The sequence below is a fragment of the Phymastichus coffea genome, unplaced genomic scaffold, assembly GCF_024137745.1.
Source record: "Phymastichus coffea isolate CEN01 unplaced genomic scaffold, Cenicafe_Pcof_1.1 PCOF00159, whole genome shotgun sequence".
NCBI classification, from domain to species: Eukaryota; Metazoa; Arthropoda; class Insecta; order Hymenoptera; family Eulophidae; genus Phymastichus; species Phymastichus coffea.
In genome coordinates this window covers 51,131-66,494 of record NW_026706970.1, presented here as the reverse complement: position 1 = coordinate 66,494, position 15,364 = coordinate 51,131, and the positions used below count along the sequence as shown (strand labels likewise).

Genomic DNA, 15,364 nt, shown 5'->3' with positions numbered 1-15,364 from the left:
CCAAATCAAAACACCGGACCTGCTCGTCGTCGTCGTCGCAAACACACAAACACACTCGCGCGTCTAGCTCTCTCGTGAGCGTTGTGCAGTCCGAGGAGCGAGCTTAAATTGTTTAAGTGCATTTATTTATCCGTCCAGTGTGCACTAATCTATAGTGAGAAGGGGGAACGCTGCGCGCGCGACGGTTCCCGCGACTGATAAATCTTTGGCTGAAAAAGCCTACGAAAAAAAAAGAGAAAACCTCGAGCTCGACCACGTACGTACCAGGGCTCGAGACGAGACGACTTCCGTGAGTAGCTATATGCGGTCAATTGATCAAAAGTGCGGGCCCCGAAAATGTAATTTCCTGCATCTCTCTCTCTCTCTCTCTCTCCCGTCATTACCCGTTTCGTTAAGAGCGTTTCTCTCGGCGCTGTCGATTCGAACCCGTGCGCGCGTTCGTCGCGAAATCTACGACTCTCCGAAGCTACGACGCGTCTCTCGAGTCGTATTAAAATCCTCGCCACGATATAGTTACATCGTCAAACAAAAGACTGAATGAATCTATCGCGCAGCGTAAGCTTCGCGTCGGGTGTCATTAACCCTCGCTTCATGAGAGATTAAGTGAGAGAGATAGATAGAGAGAGAGAGAGAGAGAGAGAGAGAGAAGTAGTTCCCTACCGAACGCTCGTAGCACAGACTCGCACTATCTTCGTGCACGCTCGTGACAGGAAGAGCACACGCATACGCGCGCGCGCGCAACTGATCGCACGCCTAATTTTCCGCTCCCGAAAAAATTTCCGCGATCAGCTGGCAGGCGCATTATCGTGCTTGCTTCTTTTCTTTTTTCCGATCCTCTGCCGCCGATAGATTGTATCATGCAGTGGCAATTGCTCGCGACGATCCTCTTGGTTGGACTTTGCTTTGTCGCTACGACGGACGGTGAGTTTTCCAAACTTTGATAATTGTGTGTGTGTGTGTGTGTGTGTGTGTGTATAGTTGCGATTGCCGTGAACGCTTTTGTTGATATACCAGGTAGCTCACGCTGTATTGACGATGGGCTGCTCTAGCTCTTAGTCTTCCTGATTATTTGGAATGTCTACGCGGGATATCTAATAACTATAATCTGGGCTGACCATCACTCGCGATATTTAAATCCACGCAATGAGCTACTTTTATTTATTCGTCGGTTTATTGTCGGAACCACTACCGATTTTCGTTAAATAATTTTCTTCTTGAACCTTGGCCACTTGGCTGACAATCGAGAAAATCAGTCGGGATATTAGGAAGCCAAAAGAAGCACAAGAGCCGTAATCGCGTTCGTTTGATAATTTCCAGATTCAAAATGTATACCACCACTCTTCTTCAAGTGTCCTAATACGGAGAAGTGCATTTCTCACGTGTTCGTTTGCGATGGCGAAGACGACTGCGGCGACAATTCGGACGAGCTTCGCGAACAATGCCCCCAGAAACTACCGGTAAGCATCGCGCGAACATCGACGTCCTTGGACATTTTTTCGCTCAACTCGCGTGTGCACTCGATTGCAGTCGTTCGCCGACGCGTGCAAGGAGCACGAGTTCCAGTGCTCTGATCGGTTCCACTGCATCCCGGAGGACGAGTACTGCGATGGCAAAAAGGACTGCATCGACGGCAGCGACGAGGCGGACGACTGCCACGTGAACGTGAGTTTCGATCGAAACTACCGAGCTGCTCGTTTCTAGGCATTCCTTGCGCGAAAACATCGATTTTCGTTGTTCCTTTGCAGAAAACCTGCAACGGCTTCCAATGCAAGAGCGGCGAGTGTATCCTTCAGAGCTGGGCGTGCGACAGCACGGCAGATTGTCGTGACGGCTCCGACGAGCTGAATTGCAGCTGTACGTACACTTTCGATTATACCCCATTGACCCTCGCGACTACACATTGCTTGTAATTGGCGATTAAACGCGCGCGTTTGTCGAGCAGTTAAGCAGAACGCTATCCCGCCAGCCAACTGCAACAACACCATTGACAAGTACTTGTGCGCCAACCATAGGTGCATCGACTTGGCGTTGGCTTGCAACAATATCAACAACTGCGGCGATCAGTCGGACGAGGACCCGGCTGACTGTCAAAGAGGTTAACATATCATTTTGTTTGCTGTCCTGTGCAGTACGACGTGCTTATTTCATCTTGATTTTGCAGCCCAAGAGTCTTGTAAATCGTCGCCTTGTTCGTCAAAGTGTAGACCTACTCCGAAAGGCTATCAGTGCGCATGTGATACCGGTTACATTTTGAAAAACCACACCTGTCAAGGTAATTTTGCTTTTCACGTTCTATTCGCATCCCTTTCCTGAACCGTACACTTTTTGTCGCGAGAATTGGGTTTACCGGTTTTTTATTTTTTTTATTTTGAATTTACATAGAGTGGTGGATGCTTCAATTTTTATAGTTCATTGGAGGACATACAAATTTGTTGTAAATACGATACTTGATGAAACTCCAATTTTTTTCCGAACAACATTTCTAACAGGAAATCAATCTTAAGAAAAAGAAATAAGTTTCTAAAGTACTTTCTATACTAGTTGTTCAACCTTAGCAAGACCTTTTTTCAATCGATTTGAATGTAAATACTAATTTGACAAGTGTTCCATTAAAATCGTTATTCGGTGGAAAACAGGCCGACGCAATTGAACAAAAATGAAACATTAGTGGTGGAAGCTATAGCGTTACCCTCCCCCTTTAACTACGTAATAATATACGTTATCGCGCGCGAGAGCCGCAGACGCTGGCGCTTTGTCATCAGTTGGCTCGCGAAACTCGCACCATCATGAGAGCTGTTACTTTAATCGTCTGTCACTGGGTTGGTTTACTTGTCTCGCTAGCACTTGCCGCGGATACGGCGCGCAGAGGTAACTCAACGAGTTCGCGCCAGGCCGTTGTAAAGAAAACGAAAATTGTGCTTTCAGACATGGACGAGTGCGACGAGTGGGGACTGTGCGACCAGACGTGCGTCAACAATTTGGGCTCTTATTATTGCCACTGCGAAATTGGATACACACTGCAATCCGATGGGCATAGCTGCAAACCTGACAGTAATGACCGACGATGGTTTTCTCTTGTCTACGCTGATGAAATTGCGTTGATAGTCGTCAACATTTGGCAGAAGACTCATCAACCGCTTACTCGCTATTCGCGCACTTTGTCCCTAAGGGCATCGACGAATTTATCGTCGCGTCTCTTTTAAATACTATTTTTGCGCTCACTATAACAAAAGAGTCGATGTGGCAGCGAACTATCGCGAACAAACTTTTCACATCCGCCGTACGACGGCTTTCACTTTATCTATTGATAACGCAGCATCCTCCGAGTCAATAAATCTATTGCACGTTCTTTAGTATGTGAACCGAGCGTCCGACCGGACAATGGCAAAACCCGTACTTTTTCACAGATGGCGAGGCATTGATGATTTTCGCGACGAAAACCTCGATACGAGGATACTATCTGGAGTCAACGATCTACTACTCTATCGCGGAAAATCTGCAGCACGTCGTCGGCGTTTCGCTCAACGCGAACTACATTTACTGGTCGGACATCCAGCTTGGCGAGGAGAGGATTTTTCGCAGCCTCGACGATGGCACCAGGCGAGAAGCGATCGTCACGGCGGGTGAGCTTCGAATCTCATCGTTTCTCTTTCGGACAAATTGTTATCGAACGCTCTCCTCTGCTCATAGGCCTTGGCTGCCCCGAAGACATCGCCGTCGACTGGATCACCGGTAACATCTATTTCACCGACAGCATGTACAAGCACATTGGCGTGTGCAACGACAACGGCAACTACTGTACAGTGTTGATCAACGAGGACGCCGACAAGCCGCGCGGAATCGTCGTTATGCCGTCGAGAGGGTGGGTTTCTTCACGCTTATCTACCACATCTACAGCGTCCAATGGGCCCTTCTTTTTCTCACAGAAAAATGTACTGGAGCGATTGGGGTAACAACCCGCACATCGCGGTGTCGTTCATGGATGGCTCCAAGAGGCAATTGTTTATCAAGGACAAATTAGGTTGGCCGAACGGCTTGACGATCGATTACCCAAGTGAGCGTCTCTACTGGGTCGACGCCAAGCTGAAGGTCATCGAGTCGATACATCTCGACGGCGTTAACAGACGAGTAAGACAGCCACACTCGATCCACAACTCGAACCCACGTGACGAGCCATTTCCTTCTCTTGGCAGACGGTCTTGCACGACGTGGCGAAGCATCCCTACTCGATCGCGATCTTTGGCAATCGCTTGTACTGGAGCGACTGGAGCACCAACAGCATTCACTCCTGCAACAAGTTCACCGGCAAGGATTTCACGACCCTCGTTCAGAAGAACGAGACTCTCTACGGCATTCACATCTACCACTCGACCTTCAGCGTGAAAGTGAGTAGCCAGCGCTATATACACTCTATAGCCATCCTGATTCGACTAAACTCACTCGCTTATTTCTCGTCAGTACGCCAATCCGTGCATCGCCAAGCCGTGCTCGCAGTTATGTCTCATGGCCGAGAATCAGACGTACACGTGCGCCTGTACGATGGACGAAGAGCTGGGCACGGACCGCCATACGTGCAGAGGTTCGCTCGATCGGCTCTCTGCCGCGCGCTGCCACAACGCTAACGAATATCTTATCCGCAGACTCGGCTAAGCGGAAACACGTGGCTATCGCAGCTGGCAGCACTATCGTCAATTACTATCACGAGCTGCTCGGCAGGCCCAGAGTAACCTCCAGCGTCACGGCAGATCACATCAGCGCGATGACTTACGATTCGCTCAAAAGTAATTGCCGATGGTTCGATGGATGCGCGTCGTCGTGATACGTCAAACCCCCCGATGCTGTGCTTTCTCTTTCAGACACGCTCATCGCCGCCGACGAGATGGCGCACTCGATCTTCCGGTACGATCCCCAGTCGAGCACCGTCAATCACATTATGCCGATCGTCGACGAAGTTATCGAGAGCATTGCCTTCGACTATTTGGGCAACAACTTGTACAAGAGCAACGCTATGTACAGAAAGATCGAGGTGCAGAGTCTCAATACCGGCGAAAAGACTGAATTCTCATATCCCGAGAGTCCTTACGACATAGTCGTTATACCAGAGGACGGGTAAGCTCAAGTTTGATAAGTTGCTCGTGAAAATTCAGTGGCGACTGATGATTTTGGACGTCGTTTCGCTCAGGGCGATGTTCATGGTGTTCCGCTTGTACGACTCGTTCCACATCGATCGCGCTCAGATGAACGGTTTGGGCTCGCGAATTCACGTAGTCGAGCAAGGCCTCTTCGGGCCCAAGATATCCTTGGCTTACGACAAAGACACTAAGAGAGTGTTCTGGGCCGACGAGGGTACAGGGCGCATCGAGAGCATGGATGCTCAAGGTATGCGTCGGTTGCCTACGGAGAAACCATCGCGAACGCTGAGCCGAATTGTGCCTCGCAGGTCAGAATAGACGGCTGTTCCGCACCGGTATCGCTTCACCCGTCAGCATAGCCGTGCTCGACACCGACATCTTTTGGACGTCTCGGCGGTCCGCCCGTCTCAGCTGGACCGACAAAAAGCAAGTCGCGCCGGGCGTCAAAGGACTCAACCTCAGCAAGTTACAAACACGCGAGCAGCCGAGAGATTGTTTTTGCTACATTTTCATTTTGTTTGCCTTTAGCCGACATTAGCCAGCGCGTGGATGTGTCGCTTCTCCAGTCGATCGACGGCCCGTACACGGGACCACAGCATCCCTGCAGTCGGAGCAACGGCGATTGCTCGCACGTCTGCCTCGTGAGCGACCTCAAGAACAGGGTAATGCTGCTCGTAAACGTCCTTCCCCGCGGGGACTCGCGTTCTCGCGATTTACACTGTTTGTCCGTTCAGCTGTGCGCGTGCCCGTCGAGCTTCATCGTCAACTCCGACATGAAAACGTGCAAGCCGAAGACCTCGTGCTCCGCCAGCGAGACCAAGTGCGCGAACAGCAACAAATGCATCTCGAACGTGCAGAAGTAGGTCCAATCGCGTCTCGCTGCCACGCTCGTGAAGACCGACGTAAATGGTTTGCTTGCGATCGCAGGTGCAACGGCGTGAGCGACTGTCCCGACGGCGACGACGAGGAGAATTGCCCGACTCTGGACGCCTCGTGCAAAGCCGACGAGTTCGCTTGCCACAACGGCCAGTGCATCAAGAAAATCGAGAGGTGCGACTCGGTCTTCCAGTGCGCCGATCACTCGGACGAGGAGAACTGCCGCAACAGTTGCACCAGCGAGCGTGAGTCTCATTGAGCGCAAGCCCGATTGTCTCTCGAGAACGAGCCATTCAGTGCGTCGCTTGTCACTGCCTGTCTGCCGCAGAGTACCGGTGTCGCGATGGTACGTGCATCTCCTCGAGCCTCGTGTGCGACGGCCAGAACGATTGCGATGACTTCTCCGACGAGGAGGACTGCGCCGATCACCCTTGCGACGATCACAGCTTCAAGTGCGCCAATGGCTACTGTATCCCTCGTAATTGGGAGTGCGACGGACAGGTATTGTCTTTGAAACAACGTCGGGGAGTCGCTTCGACCGGGAACGGACTAATCATCGAGTAATCGTTCGTCAGCCGGATTGCAGCGACAGCTCGGACGAGCACGAGACGTGCAGGCCGGTGGACTGCGCGAACGGCATGTTCAGCTGTCGGAACGGTCGCTGCATCGACGTGCTGCTCAAGTGCAACGGCATGGACAATTGCGAGGACAACTCGGACGAGGAGGACTGCGCGGTCGAGGCGCTTATCTGCTCTCGCGACCAGTACCGATGCAAGGGCAGCACCAAGTGCATTCACTCGAACCTCAAGTGCGTCGCGTCTGACCGTACTCGATCGTTACTACTCGCCGACTGCAGCTTCGCTCGATGCTTCGCAGGTGCGACGGCAAAGACGACTGTCCGATGAGCGACGACGAGCAAGCCTGCGGGCGCTGTCTGGACTCGCAGTTCAGCTGCTCGAACGGCCGCTGCTTACCGCGCGAGTGGACGTGCGATCAGGTCGACGACTGCGGCGACAATTCGGACGAGGAGGACTGCGACCACCAGCACCACGAGCACGAAGAGAGCCATCCCGCGGCCAACTGCAGCAGGGAGCAGTTCGCCTGCAAGACCGGTCGATGCATATCGCTGGACAACGCTTGCGACGGCGAGCCGAACTGCGCGGACGGCAGCGACGAGGGTGGCTCTTGCGGTACGCTCCCTTCTCTCGTCTTCTCGTCTTTCGCTGCATTCTCATCGCGTGCGCGTCGTCGTCGTCGTCGTCGTCTGTAGATAGCGCGTGCTTGTCGAGCGGCGACTGCGAGAACGTCTGCCACAAGACGCCCAACGGATCCGTATGCAGCTGTCGCCATGGCTACGCCCTCGCCGCCGACGAGCGAAGCTGCGCCGACATCGACGAGTGCACCCTCGGCGATTGCTCGCAACATTGCACCAATCGACCTGGTTCTTTTGCCTGCTCGTGCTTCGAAGGTTATCAGTTGAGGCTGAACAAGCTATCTTGCAAGGCCACTGGTAAGAATTCTGAGGCTTTCTGAGGATTTGCTTCTCGCCGGTGAACGTGCATTGTTATCTAACGAAACGATGCGCTCTAACGTCTTACCGTGCAGGTCCTGCGATGAAGATAGTGGCGGCGACAAGAGACGACATTCGCATTTTGATGCCTCAATTGCAGCGCAGCTCCGTGAAAGTGCTGTTCCGCAATCCCGAAGTCGAGATCAATGGGCTGGATACCAACGCCAGAGACGAGACTGTCTACTGGAGCAACGGTACGATACGTTATTCTTCGCCTTGACGCACAACTTTATTCACTTCGTTCACTGCGCCTATTTCACGACGTTTCAGAGGCGCTCGGAGTCATCAACAAGCTCGACATGAATAAGAATAAAACTCGCATAGCCGCGTTAGATACCTTAGGAAGACCTCAGGTATTGATTGTCGACTGGATTACCGACAATGTCTACGTGTTCGACGCGAAATTGCCAGCGTCGATCAAGGTGTGTTTCAGATGTCATTCTTTTCCAGAATTTGGCAATGAACGCGCGCGTATTTTGCAGGCCTGCCACGTACAGACGAACAAGTGCTCGATGATGGTTGAGTTCGACCAGTCGAGCAGCAGCGTAACGGCAATGGGGATCGAGCCAATCCTCGAGATTCTATTTTTCGCTCAAACCAGGTGGCAAATGTCCAACGCTCCTACCGCCGAGATTATCCGTTCGGATTTGATTGGCAGCAATCAAAAGACTGTCGTTGACAAGTCTCTTGGCATTGTCAGCGGTATTGCCATTGACCATCATCGAGCTCTCATTTATTGGGCCGATCATTACAACGCGATGATCGAGTGCAGTGATTTTGATGGGCAGTATCGCAAGGTCATCACTAAGAATCTTCTGGTAAGGTTATTTCGTCGAGTGATTCTCCTTTACGTCCGTCCGTTTACGTCCTCTCTGTTTCGCAGAGTAAACCCGTGGGTTTGTTCTTGTTCGAGGACACCCTGTATTGGAAATCGGAAGACAGCCAAGTACTTAACAAACGCCTGCTGTATAATAAGATGAACTATAGCACCATAGCCATTGTCAGCAACAGCATCAATCGGCTGTTCGTCATCTCGCAAATATCCAGGCAACCGACGTGTAAGTCTTGGTTTTTGGCGTTCGATCAATCGCACGTGGAACAATCCGCTGACTCGTTGTTTTCCAGCGCTGAACCTCTGCGCAAATCACAGCTGCAACCACCTCTGCGTGATCCACAAAGGGCGACCGCTTTGCCTCTGTCGCGACGGCATGCTGGCGAGGTTGAAGAACAACACGGCCTGCCAGGACGAAATGATCGAACTCGACTATGGACATCCAACTGATAATCACGGCGACAGCTCATCGCCGATTGTCGCTGCCAAGTCCACCGACGACGATAGTAGCAGCGACGGCAATGTCTGGATCGGATTGACTTGCGGACTGCTGTCTTTCGTTGCGCTCTCGGCAACTTACTATTACGTGAAGACTAAGAGACCGGATTTGATGCGCAGGCCGAATTTGAAGTGAGTTCTCGCTGGGATGGCGAATGAATTTCGGAACTGTGTGAAATTTTAACTCTGACGGACCTTCTCAGGAATCCCTTCGACGGCATAAGGTTTATCAAACGACGAAGCGACAACGCCGCGTCGACCACATCCAACAACACGCTGACCCTTATGCCCGGAAAGCACGAGTATGCCAACCCCATCTCGGATATGTCGAATGCTTGGGTGAGACGAATCGTCATTTTTCTATCGTTTACTTAATCTTCATCCAAGTCTTATTTTTCGAGAATTATTTCATTCCCTCTATAATATAACGCGTTAGAGATCATCCTTTTATTTTTGGTACACGGATACTGCCTTTCATAGTTCTCAAGCAACGCTAATGACTAAGTTTCCCTAACGGAATCTTCGAATTTCTCAGATGAACGGAGCAGAAGTTGCCCATAAGAATAATCAACATCAGCATGTTGATTCGGATGAAGTTTCCGGTAGCGAGATGGACGAGGTCACAACTACGAATATCCGATCGCGTCTGATCGAGTGATAAAACAAAAGACTTCCGCAACTGGAAAGCTCGTAAACTTGTCTGCATTAACGTCAATGAAAGTGCCGTAATCGTCCAACATTTCTGGTTAACGAGGTTTCTTTCACGAAAATGTACGTATTTAGCGTGATTGTTGTTTTCCGACCGTGAAAAATTCATTTGCCAAGAGACGTATTCTTACTCGTAAATGTGTATGTATTCAAGAGTATAGAATTTGATATATATATTATAGAAAAATTCGGATTTTATCGATGAATTATCTTTAATGGTATATGAATAGTATTGTTTTACATGAGATATTAATCATGTAATGGCCGTCTAAAATGTTAAATTATCGCGTCAATTTATGAGGCCCACATTAAAACGATGTTATAATTGTAAGTAATATTTTTAATCTTGTCGTTTTGATGTCATATACAGTTGTTAGGATAGTCTAATTAATTTTTATCGATTTTTAAGATAAAATATAATATCATTGCGAAATGTATAATGTAAACCTAAGTGAATTGTAAATGTCTGAAAAAATGCGCATAAGAATGTAGATTACTAAATGTGATATTGTAAGCCTTAAGTGCGCATGTGCTATTTTAAAAAGTCAAAATAGCAAACGAGTTTATAAAGTAAAATGTCAATTTTTGTGAAACTACGCATTATTAGGGTAATTATGTATGTAAGTTTGAATGTTAAGAGAACTCGTTGTATTGTGAGTAAATGAAATTTTGTAAAAGTTTTTATGCAAATATACAGTTTGAGAATTACGGCATTACTATATTTCTTTAGTTCATCCTAGATAACGTACACATCCATATTTCTAAGCAGTCTTAAAAATTTATCGATCGATATTTCAAAGCCAATTGATGTGGAGGGATCACGAGTTTTGTTTTCCTTCAGCATGGTATTTGAATTCGAATTTGCTTGATTTCGAGAAGTTAAATATTTGTCTCGCAGGTGCAACACTCGATGCTGCTTTTACAAGGGTATACATGCAACAAAAAACATCAATAAATGTTAATTTTCAGTTGCACTCTCAAGCCGACAAATAATCCATTGAAATACTTGGTCGACTCCAACTTCAGCAACGACATAAATCACTCACGGCGTTTCACACAAAAGAAACGAAAGATCGCATCTGCGATCTGCGCAACGAATTACCCGGATATCATAGAAAATGCCCATCACGAATGGTCTCGGTTTTACCCGATACCACAGCCATTGAATCCAAAAATCGCGAGGCCGACAGATTCGTTGATATTCGCGACGCGCGATACGGCATAAAATAAACAGATAGTTCTGCTGTGGGCGCGAGGATCTCGTGCGCGCAGTCGTAGTCTGCGACGCTAAGCGCGAGGATCCGTTTCATTGCGCACGAGTTGATCTTTCCAACTAGATTTTTATTTCTATTGTTAAAGTAAGTATTGTTAGACGCGGGCTTAATACAGTCAAGTGTTTTTTAGCGCTATTGAAATCAAGTGCGAGTGAAAGTAGTTGATTCTGAAGAAAAGGAAAGATTCGCTTCAAGCATCAGTACTCGATCGATCCATTTTATAATCTTTGCAAATTATCGATTCAGCAAGTGTGTTTTTTCGAAACACTATTTTGGTACTTACAGATAAAAATGGTAGTCGCTATGTCATCAATGCTCGCGATAGCTTCAGCGATCTTTATACTCGCGTTTATCTTACTGTACTACGTGCAAAGATTTCGTCTTTACAAAGAATCCGCCAAATTTCCTGGACCTCCAAATTTGCCATTTATCGGTAGTGCTCATTATTTCATGGGAAGCACTCAGGGTAGGTAAATTTTATTTTTCATCCTCAACTTTACCTAAATCCTGAAAAATCTGATTTTTCTTTTCAGATATCTTAAATAAGTGTCAATATTTACTGGAAACTTATCCTTCGCCGTTTCGCGTTTGGTTGGCCGGCCGATTGTTTTACGTCGCCTACGATCCCGAACAGCTCAAGGTATGCGTTTTATCGTTCGTTTGAATAAAAAAAAAAAGTGATGCCTCATTGGAACGCACGCCCGTGCAAATCGAATCAACAAAGAGGGTTAATTTTCACGAAACTTCAGTGATCCCGTTTTAATTTAAAGTCGGTCGTGTCCTTTTAAATGTCACAGCCCGGCGACAATAATAAGCCACTTAAAAAATAACATCAACTAGAAAAGCATTTTTCATTGTTTGATTAGTCGGACATTACCTTCAAACGATCTCAAATTTATATTTCTTATCCTGGTCGAGGATTTTGTTAATATTTCAACTTGAATTCACTTAAGAACATGCTATTCGGTAGAAAAAAAGAAAAATATATGTTTCTTTTTTTTCTTGGCAATAATTAAAAAATTAAATTAATTTTATAATTAAGGTTGGATGATTTCTTTTTAGACGATATTCCTAAGCCCAAAAACCATCGAAAAGGAAGATCTGTACAAATTTGCAAGGCCTTGGTTGGGGACCGGATTGTTCACGGCGTCAGGTATGTATTGTCTTTTAAACCTACCTATCGTTGGTTCCTTTAGCGCATCGGAACGTGAGCCACCTACAAGTGAACCGATTTTACATCGCGAAGTGTACGTGCGGAGCATCGCGTACGTTTTTCTTCTTTTGCTTTCGTTTTTATTGCTTGATGGCCTTTTGTCAACGGTCGTAACATCTTACTCGAGCTTTTGCATTAATGGGGTATTATTGGTATCTACGTGACATTAAACATTTTGAATACAACCAAGACATTTGTATGCTGTCACTCCGTTTGTTATTGATGGTGGATTTGTTCATTGAAAATTACGGAAATCGTGCGTGTGTCGGTAAACAACTTATATCCTTTAGCTTCCAAGTGGAGAATCCATCGAAAACTGATAATGCCAACTTTCAATCCGCGAATCCTCGAGTCTTTCGTCGAAGTATTCTCCGTGCAATCAGAAATAATGGTCAGAGAGATGGAGGTTGAAGTGAACGGAGGCGAATTTGACATATTCCACTACGTATCGCTTTGCACTCTCGACATCATTTGCGGTAAGTAGCCTGCAATTTCAAACTGAATTCATTTTATATATTGTAAAATCAACACTCAAACGTCATAGAAACCGCAATGGGTGTATCATCGAATGCACAGACTCAAAGGAACTCGGCTTATGTGCAAGCAGCTAAACAGTAAGAATTGTATCGAGCTCATTCTCATCAACGTAGTAATTCGATAATAATTTGCAGACTCTTCGAAATAATATACTCGAGAATGTTCAAAATTTGGCTTCATCCGGATTTCATATTTAACAATACCAAACTCGGTAAAAATATGCACGAGTGCATCAAATACGTTCATGGACTCACAGACGATGTGCGACATTTTTCCATTTCTTCACGCCTAGCATAATTACGTGATTTATTTATTAACTGCGTTGTCATTATTTTTTAGGTGATCAAACGAAAAAAATTGGCTTTGAAAAATAATGAAAACCACGGAACTTTGCGTAAGTTTCGTCGTGCAGTACTACGACAGTCGCGCGAAAGATTGGAAATTGTGCAAATTATTTTTATGATTTTCAATTCCTTATGATTTCAAAAAATCACCGTCAATAATCGATTAATATTGTATTATAGCTTCCACTGAAGTGAAAAGAAAAGCTTTCCTAGATTTACTGATGGAGTTATCCCACGAGGGAGCGAAATTTACGGACGAAGAGTTGCGAGAAGAAGTCGACACGATGATGATTGCCGTAAGTATAGATTGCCGTGCGCAGATTTGTACTATGATCATTTTACTAATTAATGTGATTACCATGATAAGACCTGGCAGACTTGTGCTTTATTTGCATTTCAACATTGCAGGGAAACGACACAACTGCTACAGTCAATTGCTTCGTTATGTTAATGCTGGCCAGTCATCCAGAAATTCAAGTAAGTTCATGCTGCTCATCCTTTTTATTTATTGCATTAATTCAGTGAACCTTTCAGAAGTACATCGTGTCGCACATGAATCAAATTATAAATAATTTTCAGGCCAAAGTGTACGAGGAATTACGTGAAATTTACGGAAGTGAAGATCCCTGCGCAGCACCGGTCAAATACGAAGATCTGTATAGGATGGAATATACGGAGCGTGTTATTAAGGAGACAATGCGAATATTCCCAGTGGGTCCACTTCTCGTTCGCCGGGTTACCGATGATCTTAATATAGGTACTGGTCAGAAAACTTGATATTGGAGGCATAAGTTATCAGAATGCGTGATATTTTTTAGGGGAATTTACCTTGACGAAAGGTAGCTCAGTGGTTTTAGGTATAATCAAAACTCATCGTAACGAAGAAATTTGGAAAGACCCGATGACTTTTAATCCGGATAGATTTTTGCCCGAAGAGTGTGCCAAACGACATCCTTATGCTTATATACCTTTCAGCGCTGGACCTAGAAATTGCTTGGGTACGGTATCAATCTAAATCGATGCTTAGTGTTTTATTTTTTTTTTATTTGCATTTTTAATTTCATTTTCACGTTAATTTGTGTATTCTATTGAGACTTTCATGTTCAGAATTTGTAGCCATGAAGATATAAAAATTCCTATCAGTTTTCAATGAATTAAAAGGATATTTAAAGCTTCATTTTTTTGCATATTAAAATATAATGTATTTCTCTGAATAGTATGCACACAATAACCTTTTATTTTTCAATCAAATTCAAAAATCGATACATTCCAAGTTAAATCTAACGGAAAAAGTAGCAACCTAGTCTCACTGAATAATTATGTTTTTATAGGCATAAAATACGCAATGCTGGCAATGAAAGTTTTGCTAGCGACAGTAGTCCGAAAATATATAATAAAGAAGGATAATGTCCTGCCGATTCAGGACATCAAGTTGAAGGCCGACATTATGTTGAAGCCAGTTGACGTGATAAAGATTAGAATAGAAAGGAGAATCAATGAGAACAATAAAGTAGATTAACAAAATCTACTTTCGCTTTGTTTGTTTTTCGTTTGTTGGAAAGCTTGCATTTTTCTTTTATGCGTGATTTGTTAGTTTTGGATACTTGTGAAATATTCATATGTGGTATTAAAACATATGTTTGTTTCACATAATTTTCCAATAATATAAGATTCAAAGTGTAATAGATAAATGTAGCTTTTGATGTAGATTAACAGCATTTAAATGTCAAAAAATAAAGATTACCGATAATTATTATCATGTGCTCTCAACAAAATTCTAATTCTATCTGTACCCATATGCTTTAACATTCCGAAATTATTCTTTATAATTTATTATAAGATGCTTCTGCTGTTACAGGAATAGAATACGCTACGATCAATAAAAGTTTTTGCTAGCGGAAAACTTCCTTGAGTACGTAATAAAAAAAAGATTAAGCTTATTAAGCGAAAAGATAGAAATTAGATCAGAAATAACATTTTATCGGAATAGCAAGATAGATTGAATTACAGTAAGTTTGTTTTTAGAAAAAAAGAAGCGTTTAACCACTGTTATCTATCTTTGGTATTGTTGAATTTTTCCGTAATACTTTTTTTAATAAAAAAATAGATTTTTGATAACGATAATATATTTGAAAACAACATTTATTCGTTCCTATTAAAAAAACTATTCGTATTGGCAAAAGTGGCTGGTGATGACGACGCAAGACTATGTAAATTAGAATTGCACGTACATTCCGAAAAACACGATTTCACTCTACCTTAGCCAAAAGTACATATATGTCGTCTGAATTTTAAATGAAAAAAACGTTTTAATAGACTTCAGTCAATACGTATACAGCTTATTTGATATTGAGTAGTCGTTTCTCTTCAAAGAATTTTT

The 15,364-nt window shown here is 45.1% G+C and overlaps 2 protein-coding genes across 3 annotated transcripts; both read left to right on the top strand.

The window, feature by feature from the left end:
• Window positions 1-10,321, top strand: LOC131672802 (vitellogenin receptor-like). Its single transcript, XM_058950274.1, has 31 exons — window positions 1-289; window positions 850-921; window positions 1,318-1,457; window positions 1,528-1,662; window positions 1,746-1,854; window positions 1,943-2,095; window positions 2,162-2,272; window positions 2,926-3,051; window positions 3,408-3,623; window positions 3,691-3,862; window positions 3,927-4,128; window positions 4,194-4,385; window positions 4,459-4,579; window positions 4,641-4,781; window positions 4,857-5,109; window positions 5,183-5,379; window positions 5,441-5,593; window positions 5,661-5,794; window positions 5,867-5,991; window positions 6,060-6,253; window positions 6,337-6,509; window positions 6,584-6,816; window positions 6,885-7,198; window positions 7,279-7,518; window positions 7,614-7,772; window positions 7,849-8,000; window positions 8,061-8,396; window positions 8,462-8,636; window positions 8,704-9,040; window positions 9,112-9,247; window positions 9,444-10,321. Exons 2-31 carry the CDS (start codon window positions 858-860, stop codon window positions 9,564-9,566), a joined length of 5,316 nt encoding a protein of 1,771 aa, XP_058806257.1. The 5' UTR covers window positions 1-289; window positions 850-857; the 3' UTR covers window positions 9,567-10,321.
• Window positions 10,322-11,044: 723 nt separating this feature from the next.
• Window positions 11,045-15,117, top strand: LOC131672809 (cytochrome P450 4C1-like). Of its 2 annotated transcripts, XM_058950284.1 has the most exons (13): window positions 11,045-11,090; window positions 11,176-11,356; window positions 11,424-11,530; window positions 11,953-12,043; window positions 12,394-12,579; window positions 12,648-12,717; window positions 12,775-12,901; window positions 12,980-13,034; window positions 13,165-13,280; window positions 13,393-13,461; window positions 13,564-13,741; window positions 13,803-13,982; window positions 14,316-15,117. In XM_058950284.1, the coding sequence occupies exons 2-13, from the start codon at window positions 11,182-11,184 to the stop codon at window positions 14,501-14,503; spliced, it is 1,542 nt and encodes a 513-aa protein (XP_058806267.1). In that variant the 5' UTR covers window positions 11,045-11,090; window positions 11,176-11,181; the 3' UTR covers window positions 14,504-15,117. The 2 variants fall into 2 exon arrangements, with proteins under 2 accessions (XP_058806267.1, XP_058806266.1); XM_058950283.1 differs by having other exon boundaries at window positions 11,060-11,356.
• The last annotated feature ends 247 nt before the right edge of the window (window positions 15,118-15,364 follow it).

What these genes read in the sequence shown, in the direction of transcription:
- LOC131672802 (XM_058950274.1), top strand. Translation starts at nt 858, where the DNA reads ATGCAGTGGCAATTGCTCGCGACGATCCTCTTGGTTGGACTTTGCTTT. An exon ending in CGAGAGCATGGATGCTCAAG is followed by an intron (nt 5,380 to 5,440) that starts GTATGCGTCGGT and finishes TGTGCCTCGCAG; the next exon opens with GTCAGAATAGACGGCTGTTC. An exon ending in TGCATCTCGAACGTGCAGAA is followed by an intron (nt 5,992 to 6,059) that starts GTAGGTCCAATC and finishes TTGCGATCGCAG; the next exon opens with GTGCAACGGCGTGAGCGACT.
- LOC131672809 (XM_058950284.1), top strand. Translation starts at nt 11,182, where the DNA reads ATGGTAGTCGCTATGTCATCAATGCTCGCGATAGCTTCAGCGATCTTT. An exon ending in ACGATCCCGAACAGCTCAAG is followed by an intron (nt 11,531 to 11,952) that starts GTATGCGTTTTA and finishes ATTTCTTTTTAG; the next exon opens with ACGATATTCCTAAGCCCAAA. An exon ending in TGGACCTAGAAATTGCTTGG is followed by an intron (nt 13,983 to 14,315) that starts GTACGGTATCAA and finishes ATGTTTTTATAG; the next exon opens with GCATAAAATACGCAATGCTG.